This window comes from Eurytemora carolleeae, unplaced genomic scaffold (genome assembly GCF_000591075.1).
Source record: "Eurytemora carolleeae unplaced genomic scaffold, Eaff_2.0 scaffold318, whole genome shotgun sequence".
Taxonomy (NCBI): domain Eukaryota; kingdom Metazoa; phylum Arthropoda; class Copepoda; order Calanoida; family Temoridae; genus Eurytemora; species Eurytemora carolleeae.
This window is the reverse complement of record NW_019396228.1, coordinates 101,665-111,698: the sequence shown is the minus strand read 5'-3', so window position 1 is coordinate 111,698 and position 10,034 is coordinate 101,665. Positions and strand designations below refer to the sequence as shown.

Here is a 10,034-nt window from a genome sequence, read left to right as displayed (position 1 = left end):
GACTACTTTAACTCTGGTATCTGGTTTAGTACCTAGTATAGTGACTACTTTAACTCTGGTATCTGGTTTAGTACCTAGTATAGTGACTACTTTTACTCTGGTATCTGGTTTGGTTCCAAGAAGAAGAGAGAATTGTGAATCTGAAGTAACCATTAAATTCTCCATTTCGTCCAACAACTTGAACGCTTTCTGTTCAAATTTATCAATATTTGGATAAAAAATAAAATTGTTACTTGATCAAATATATATTTTATACAATCAAGGTCTTTGTAAGTTTTTGCAGATTAGAATGATTTGAACAAAATCATTGTTTGGTTAAAAAAATTAATTAAATGACTAAATAGAAATTGTAAATAATGTTTTATCCAGAAAATGTATTAGGGCACATCAAATTTATGTTAGGCTAGGTGAAAAAAGTTGGTAGGTTTCAAAATTGGAAGATTTCAAAAATAGTTTGCAAAATCTATCAATAAATTCCTTGTCCTCCGCCCCACCGTGCAGATTCAAACTGGTCAGTTCTCCAGATAGTACATCGGGTACACTAAATAATAAACAGTACATCGGGTGCACTAGATAATAAACAGTACATCGGGTACACTAGATAATAAACATAACATCGGGTATACTAGATAATACACCACACACCAGGTACACTAGATAATAAACAGTACATTGAGTACACTCGATAATAAACGGTAAATCGTATACACAAGATAATAAATAGTACATCGGGTACACTCGATAATAATCAGTACCGGAAGATAATAAATAGTACATTGAATACACTAGATAATAATAAGTATATCGGATACACTAGATAATAAATAGTACATCGGGTACACTAGATAATAAATAGTACATCGGGTACACTAGATAATAAATAGTACATCGGGTACACAAGATAATAAATAGTACATCGGGTACACAAGATAATAAATAGTACGTCGGGTACATTAGATAATAAACAGTGCCTCGAGTGCACAAGATAGTACATCAGATACACTAGATAATAAATAGTACATCGGGTACACTAGATAATAAATAGTATGTCGGGTACATTAGATAATAAACAGTGCCTCGAGTACACAAGATAATAAATAGTACATCGGCTACACTAGATAATAAACAGTACCTCGGGTACACAAGATAATAAATAGTATGTCGGGTACACTAGATAATAATCAGAACATCGGGTGCACTAGATAATAAATAGTACGTCAGGTACACTAGATATTAAAAGTACGTCAGGTACACTAGATATTAATAGTACATCGGGCACACTAGATAATAATAGTACATAGGGTACACAAGATAATAAAAGTACATCGGGTACACAATCCCTCCTATCAATTTTGTACATGACCACTTAATTTACAGCAAAATTTATATTATTTATTTTTATTTTGTTTTATTTTAAGGCTAGGTAAGGCTAAGACAATTTCTGGGGCGAGCGCTGCGGCAAGGACATACCAGGGGGCCGAGCGCCGCGGCTATGGGGCCGGACGCTGCGGCCACTTGGTCAATTGTAAACATTAATTTATCTTTGAAAATATTCTCGGTCACTGAAATGTCCTACCTATGACATGTCTTTCTATGAAATGACCCGACACCCTATATTGCTATAAGGACGGAGCGCTGCGAACACAAATTAAACCGCAGTCCTCTCCTAGAGAACGATTTTTGGATTTTATTAGTAATATAATAGAATGAAGAGTGCCTGTTTATATTCGGGTCTGTCTTAGCGAACGATTTTTGGACCCCCCCCCCCCTCCTATCAATTTTTTACAAGACCAAATTAGTAATTATTTAGTATTATTTAGGGTAAGGTTAGGTTAAGATACTTTCTGGGCCGAGCGCTGCGGCTAGGACAGGCTAGGGGGCCGAGCGCTGCGGCCACGGGTTAGGTTAGTTAAGACATTTTCTAGGCCGAGCGCTGCGGCCACGGGTTAGGTTAGTTAAGACATTTTCTAGGCCGAGCGCTGCGGCTAGGAAAGGCTAGGGGCCGAGCGCTGCGGCCACATGGTCAAGTATATCAATGTCTAACATATAAGATCCATGTACAAAATTGATAGGAGGGGGGGGGGGCCGGGGGGTCCAAGAATTTTTCTCTAGGAATATACCTCATATTCTTCAAGAGGTTCCATAATGGCCGTATCGGATGCCATAATATCTGAAATGTTTTCTAAATTTTAATCTTTAACTTAACTAACAAAAATATTAGCATGTTCGTAGTATATATTTCCATTTTATGGCAAAGACTCCCAAAACGAGTGTTTTGGGAGATTAGAGAGCTGGATTTGCTGCATTCAAAAATATGTTTCAATAAATTTTTAAAGGTTTCTAGGTTTTAAGGACAAGACAAGTCCTGACATTTGTTTTTAGTTTGTTCAATGACAAAACTTTCGCAAAACCTGTTTTCAATCATGTTATCAATCCAATTCATCCAATCAGCTGATGTATTATGAAAGTGTATCCACCAATAAAAAGCTACTTAGTGTAAATTTCGGAGAATTTTTTATTCACACATATTTTTATTTAGCATAAAATTATCGATTTTATAAATTCTTTTAATTTCTAGAAAATTTTTAAAAATTAATGTAAAAGGTTGTGAGTAATTCCTAAATTTACGTATATGCATTTGAGAATTCATGACGACTTTCAATCATCAGTTCTTGCATTTCCTTCAGGTTTCGCGGGGTTTTAACGAAACAGTAAAGTAAGTAACGTAGATTAAATATATGAATATATAAATTTAACCTTTTTTCAGATAGGCTAATTTAGAACTTTGCAGAAAATTAAACTTTTATAATAAAATATTGAAATTAGTTTTTTGTTTTTTTTCTCAATATTTTCTTGTAAAGATTTTAATTTTCTGTATGAAGTATAACAAGTTGCCTAGTAGAATGGAGGGAAGGTTGGGACGGAAAGAAGATGGAAGATTAGATAAGGGAGAAGAGAAGAGGGCCGGAAGATCAGAGCTGAGAATAGTATCATCTCCATTAAAACGAGGACGGGATCGGAAAGTAGATCTGCGTGAAAAGTTGCGTAAAAATGCTGGTACGCTTGATGAAGATAAAAGCCAGGTAATTATAGTTCTATTTAGCGTTTAAAACTAGCCGTAGCGTTCAGCCCCTAGCTTGTTCTGCCATAAAGAGATGGGTCTGTCCTACGTCACCCCCCTCCCCTTTCGTTCATATTTGGACATGACCTGGATTTCAATTATTTTCAACAAAATCAATAACTATTTTGTGGTGAATCTCAGATATATGAATACATAGACCGTCATAAGTGTTTTGATAATTCAAAAGAATCTACTTGGGTCCGCCCTAGAGAACTATTTTTGGACCCCCGCCCCTCCTATCGATTTTGTCCATGACCACTTTTTCAACAATTTTCAATTAAATTAGTATTTATTTAGGGTTAGGTTAGGTCAAGACGCTTTCCGGGCCGATCGCTGCGGCCACATGGTCAATTATATCCATGTCCTACATAAAAGATTAGTATATATTTAGGGTCCGGTTAGGTTAAGACGTACTTTAACTGGGCCGAGCGCTGCGGCCACATGGGGGGGGGGTCCAAAAATCGTTCTCTAGGAAATTACCAACTACTTTTTATTTTTATATTGAAGGTAAATTAATAGCCCAGAAATATGAATGCTATTGATATATTAATATTAAACTCATTTTTCCACGGGGTAAATTTATATATGTAAAGCGACATTATAAAAATCTCTTGCTACGTGTTCTTGATTCACTGTATTATATTTCAGGGTTAGGTTAGGTTAAATCAATTTATGGGTCGAGCGCTGTTGAAACTCCTAAAACTCTTTCAAACGATTTTGACATTTTTTCTGAAATAAAACTCCAAGTTGCGAGTTTTTTCTTATAAAGATCTATTTATCTGATTGTATTGTGTGGTGTAGACTGTAGGTGACCGTAACCCGGCCTTTGAACTTTCAACGTACTCTTTAAATGAATTTGAAATTTTGCTGAAATCACAGAAATCTAAATTGCGCCTTTTTTTCTTATTAAGATCTATGATTGCTGATTGTGTTAAATTGTGTAGGTTACCGTAACCCAGCCCTTGAAGGAGCTTGAGATGGATCCTAGCACACTAGAACGGAGACAACGGGATATCACATACGGAAAGAATACCAAGGACTATTCAGCTTATAGAGATCTTGTAGAGAAGGAGAAAAGGTTAGAAATACCTGAAGTTTATCACAGGGGTATATTATTTCTTGACCCCCCGCCCCCCCCCTTTTTTCAAATAGATTTTTACAGACGTCAGATATGTTTTTTTTTTGGGGGGGGGGGATTGATGGGAACAGGAAAAAAGGAATTAATTTTGGCTTTTAAGTATTAAATATGGTGGAGTAATTGATTGATTGATTGATTGATGTCCAATTTTTAATTGTTTCCTCAGTTCATTAAAAATCATTCCCCTCCTTAACCCAGGGGGGGGGGGTCTAATATTTAAAAAATTTGGATTATTAAAAACAACGTATTTCAATCTTTTCATAATATTTTTTTCGTCGATTTCTTAGCCTTATTAAATTATGAATTGGTGGCAGGAAAAAAAGGAAAACTATTCTTGTTCTTAATTTCTTTAGTCTTTACATTGTTTAATGACAGAAATCACTGAATTGATTTAAACATTAAAGCGTACTGTCTTGAAAACCCTTCTAATATAAAAATAAAAAATCAATCATACTTTTCCTAATTAATTTTTTATTTTTTAGGACTTCTGATATGCCTCGTACACCAGACAAGTATAAGAAGTTCAGCAGGAGAAGATGGGATGGTCTGGTTAAAACATGGAAACTTAATATTCACAGGTTGGTAACAAAAATGGTTATTATTGAAAGATAATTATTGTAAAAAAAAAGTTTTTGGGAATATGTAATATGTATTTAATGAAAGTAAACAGGTTTATCTGTAGATCATTAGTGAAATTTAAAAGAATTTTCGGGTTAAAAGTATCTAAAAGTTTTGGGGAAAGCTTTCCTTTTGATGTCCAATTTTACTGATTTTCATAAAAATAATTATTAAAAATTTATATACCCCTTAAAAATAAATACGTTCATCTGAATTAATATCAGAGAACTAAATAAAATACGGGGTATTTTTTACATATATAACGCTATAAAATAAATACGTCCATCTGAATTAATATCAGAGAACTAGATAAAAAAAACGGGGTATTGTGTACATAGGCCCATTTTACGTAATAAGTTGATTAAAGCTTAAAAACTTATCAGAAATTGCTTAGATCTCGGTTCCACTATACAAATTTAAAAATTTGACTTGGCAATATGACAATTTAAGAAATTATAGTTAAAATTGGAAGGTACAAACTTTAATACTTACCCCTTGAAAACATTTCTTTCTATATGATGTTAAAAATAGATGTAGTTTTTTGTTAATCAATCCATCAATACACTCGTTTATTCCTCTAAATCTATGGGGATAAAGTTTTTTTTCAAATTAAGATGATTCTCCATTGGCAGACTGGCGTTCCCGATTTACAACGGTACCTTTAAAAGCTTTGTCTGGTCAATTAATAATTGTATATCCTTGTTTTTTAGCTGATCATTTTCGTCTGTGGTTTCTCCGATAAAGTGCTTATTTCTCGCTTTTTCTTTTGAGAAATTATCAGAATTAAAAATTGAGCCAAAAACTACGACATCTTCCACATTATTGACCAGGTATACAGGGTGTCCCACATCATATTAGATCGTGTTATAGCTTCAAAAAATACGATATCTTCCACATTATTGACCAGGTATACAGGGTGTTCCACATCATATTAGATCGTGTTATAGCTTCAAAAAATACGACATCTTCCACATTACTGACCAGGTATATAGGGTGTCCCACATCATATTAGATCGTGTTATAGCTTCAAAATGCGATCTCCGGGACTAATAAAAAAATTAAAGAAGAACGAATCATGTAAAAAAATTGTATATTGCTAATATAAAGATTTGCATGCAGAAAATACTAGGTATTATGCGTGTAATCTGGCGTTAAAGCTTGGAGAGAATCTAATGATATGGGAAACTCTGTAGGTTTCATGGGTACCTTTTTGAATCGGGCGTGTCCCTCTCTCAAATAGAGGGTCACTCAAAATTACTACGACAGTCCCTTTAAAGTTGATGTTTTTTCTAAAATTCAGATTCGTCGAGTCTCTGGCAGTGAAGGAGGAAGGAGAGGAAGGAGAACTAGATGTTAAAGAAGAAGAAGATATAATGGAAGCAGACTCTAGGGAGGATGTCAAGGATAATTGGTCGATGCGACCTCCACTAACCTCTAACAGTAGCTGGATAGAGGAAATAGAAGAGGAGGTATGTTGTTGCGCCCTGTAATTCCGCACAATTCCGCGCATTGGAATTCCGATTGGAGCCCCTTCTGGAAAACTTTTATAATTCACTAGATTTGAAATTTTAAAACCAAACTAAGAACATTACCGGGGTTCTATCAAATTTTGAAGCAAATCGGTTAAGGGGTTCCTGATCGGACATACAAACAATCAGAGATTACTACTTTATTTTTATAAATATAGATATATTTGTCTCAAAAAGACTCCTCACAGCAACATTTAGCGTACCACAGTGTGCTTATTTACATAATTCAGGGGTTAAATACTGAAAGGCAAATAAAAACTTACAAAAACTTTCATGTCCAAATTTTTCTTTTTTTCCACACTGGGCATCGAAAATAATTTTTTAAACATTTTGTATCAGGGATCATTAGGTTTGATAGTTTTATTGGATATGTTAACAAAATCTAGCAAGTTAAAATTGCCATTTGGAAACCGGTTTTTTTTTGACAATTTTTTTTAATTGGCAAGGTCCCGAAAATTCTTATTTTGGCCTCATATTGCTATTTTGATTTTTGAATTATGTGCGTTCACGATTTTAAACTTGAACAGTGTGGGAAACGTCAAAATGCATTTTTCTTATCTTTTTGAATTGCGTATTTATTATCATAACAAATAAATATAAATATTTAAAACATTTTAATCAATTTTAAATGGGTTAAGTAAAGAAACAAAAATGATCATTTTAAAGCTTTTCTATTTATGATTTAAAATATTTAGGAGTTAAATTTAAAAGGTTGAGAAAATAAATTACGAGTACGTAGATAAATAAGAAAGTTTTAGGAATTAAATTAAAAATATTTAGGAGAAAATTCGCAGCCGACTGTCCTCATGTGAATCTTCTGATCAGGTTTCAAAATTTCTCAAATTTATGATCAAACTTCTTTCATGGATAGATACCGTATTCGATCTTTTTTATTTTTTAGTAAAACACGACAAAATACTAAAAAAGTGTTTGTTAAAATGGATCATATAAGCATAATTTATCTAGTCATTAATAAGGAAGATAATTTCATTATTATAAGGTTTTCAGTGTTTAACTTTGATAATTACGAGATGTTTTACTGCAGTAAAATCCGAGTCAGTGCTGTAGAGAAACCACAATTGAAAAAAATCAGTTTTAAAAAATATAAACATTGATATCTAAATTATACTTTGCCATCTTTGCATGGAGGGTAACTTAAAATTTTTGCTTACAGTCTCTTTAATTTGGTATTTTCCTTTTTGCTTGTTATATTCGTTTTATTTTCGCAAAATCGTCTAACAAGTATGCGCACCAAAAAAAACACATTGAATTTTTTTTTGTTAGAAAATAAAAAAATTTAAATTATTTAACAATCAATCTCTTATTTTAAGGGTATCAGCTGCCATACATCAAGATCTGTCACCCCAACCATAGTAGAATCTAAATTCGACGCTAAACCCGGGAAAATCGGCAATGTGGACGGTATGTTGGATGATGAAGGACGACAGATAGATTGGATTGAATAAGATACTTGGAAATGGAAAATATTTGTGCTATTATTTTTTGTAAAAACTCAGTTTCAATTTTTTATGTTATAATGGGATAAAAAAAGGTCTGAAAGAGAAAAGGCTTTTCTGGTTAAAGTCCTTTAATTTATCCCTATTATATCCCCCCCCCTTTTTGGAGAGAAACTACACTAAAAATACATACCCTTCTACTAAAATAGACGTTGTTCAAGTTGAAAACCATTTCTTAAATTTCTTAGTTCTCAATTGTTGTCCAAACGAAAAGTATGTTTCGTTCTGTATGTTTGTATTTTTATGCAATTAAAATCGTATTTTTATCCCCCCTCTTTTTTAAGTTTTGGATTTTTTAAGACTGATTAACTAATTTATCATGAAAATGCAAATGATTCCATTAAAAGAGAACATAAAATAAGAATTGTACTTTGTTTCAAAATAAAAATATAAAAAATATTTAGAATATTTTGTCCAATCCATCCATTTCAACAGAAAACCTGCTAAATATTTTGTTAATCGTAGTAGGTGATTATATCAATACTTTGAAGACGACTTTTTTATTCAAGTTTTGATTGTTCCAAGTTTTTTTCGAATTTCCAGTTTACAAGTTATCTAAGAAAAGCTTTTTTAATTGGTCGCTTCTTTTGACTTATATGTTAACAAGGCTTTTAGTGCGCTTCGCGCCAATCTTCTATTTCAATTGTATACAATGTAAAACAAAACCAAAAAAGGTTCGCGGATTTCATAAAAAAAAAATCGTGAATTTTTAAATATAGTGAAAATCGAATTTATTTGGAGGCTAATTTTTATAATTTTGGTATTCCATAAACCTTCCCTGGGGTTATGTGAGGTCCCACACAAAATTTGGGACCCATCAGTTTAGCCGTTTTGACGTTTATTGGATACAAATAAACAGACAAGTAAAGTATATATATATGTAGACTACTTCAATTACTTCAATTGTAAACATGTTTTCTTTGCATACAATGCAAAACAAAACGAAAAAAATTTCACGGATATTATAAAAAAAAATGTGGATTTTCATAATTTTCAATTAAACATAAAAAATCGGCCCTATCGGTTCAGCCGTTTTGACGTTTATTGGATACAAACAGACAGACAGACAAGCAAAGTATATATATAGAATATAGATGTCTATAGAATGTAGATGATTTGATAAATTAAAATTGTAATAATCGCCTGCCACTATAGATGCGATAAAAAATGTCGACTTGTAAAGCAACGTCATAAGCGCCAAAATTGTTATAAGAAAAGTGTTGACGCGCCCTAAAAGCTTAAATAGTAGCTTTACTTATTATTTAACACTGCACTATGCCTTCTAAATTATCAATTTTAGTTTTTAGTTGTTGCTTCTCAAATCATTTTTCTTCTGAATCGTATACCTTCAGAAACAACAAATTGTTGTTCATAGATTTCCAACGAAAGTTTAAAATCAACATTTTTCTAGGCCAAAAATTTCCAGACACAAAGCCTACCTTGGGTAGTTTGAGTGGGTCCGATCAGTTCAGTCGTTTTGACCGTTTTGATTGGATACTAATGGTCAATTTCTTAGACGTTCTACCATAGGTAGAACCATAGTCACACTATGGTTACGCTTTACCAGAGCAGTGTAGATAGATAGATACGACATATAGTTGTACAGCTATGGTAACTTAAATAAGAAATTGGCCAAATTACAAGCAAAATAGTCAAACATGTACTGTACTTTAAGCTGCATAGTGCAGACCAATGAGCCTAAAATTTAAGACAGGGTATCGTTATGAGATGCTATCTCATTTGAACTACTCCCGTTTGAACCATTGTTCGTTTGAACTACTGCACGTGGTAGCATGAACTAATTGTCATGAACTAACTAAGCGAATATTTAAAAAAAATGAATTGCGCTAGAAAAATGTGTTGATTTGGACTACAGTCGATATGACGTCATGTCAGTAGTTCAAATGAACAATAGTTCAAACGAACAATTGCTCAAATGTGAATCCACCACGTTTTGAAAACTAGTTTTAAGTACCCGGGTTTCATGAATGGGGTTAGGCAGTTTTGTGGATATCAATATTTGTGTTATGAAATATTATTTTATTTTGTTTTCTTTAATATTCTCACGATAAAGGAGTAGTGGATTTTAATAGTTACATGGAAAACAAATT

At 32.9% G+C, this 10,034-nt stretch overlaps 1 protein-coding gene across 1 annotated transcript; it reads left to right on the top strand.

Annotated features, from left to right (window-relative positions):
- The first annotated feature begins 2,775 nt into the window (after nt 1–2,775).
- LOC111698748 (histone RNA hairpin-binding protein) lies at nt 2,776–8,189 on the top strand. The gene is made up of 6 exons (XM_023469165.1): nt 2,776–3,083; nt 4,066–4,199; nt 4,742–4,837; nt 6,178–6,346; nt 7,187–7,231; nt 7,738–8,189. Exons 1-6 carry the CDS (start codon nt 2,877–2,879, stop codon nt 7,870–7,872), a joined length of 786 nt encoding a protein of 261 aa, XP_023324933.1. The 5' UTR covers nt 2,776–2,876; the 3' UTR covers nt 7,873–8,189.
- Nucleotides 8,190–10,034: the final 1,845 nt, after the last annotated feature.

Excerpts from the sequence above, each read along its gene's own strand:
- LOC111698748 (XM_023469165.1), top strand. The coding sequence starts at position 2,877 with ATGAAGTATAACAAGTTGCCTAGTAGAATGGAGGGAAGGTTGGGACGG. Across the intron at positions 4,838-6,177 it reads TGGAAACTTAATATTCACAG|ATTCGTCGAGTCTCTGGCAG; the intron begins GTTGGTAACAAA and ends TCTAAAATTCAG. Across the intron at positions 6,347-7,186 it reads TAGAGGAAATAGAAGAGGAG|GAGAAAATTCGCAGCCGACT; the intron begins GTATGTTGTTGC and ends AAAAATATTTAG.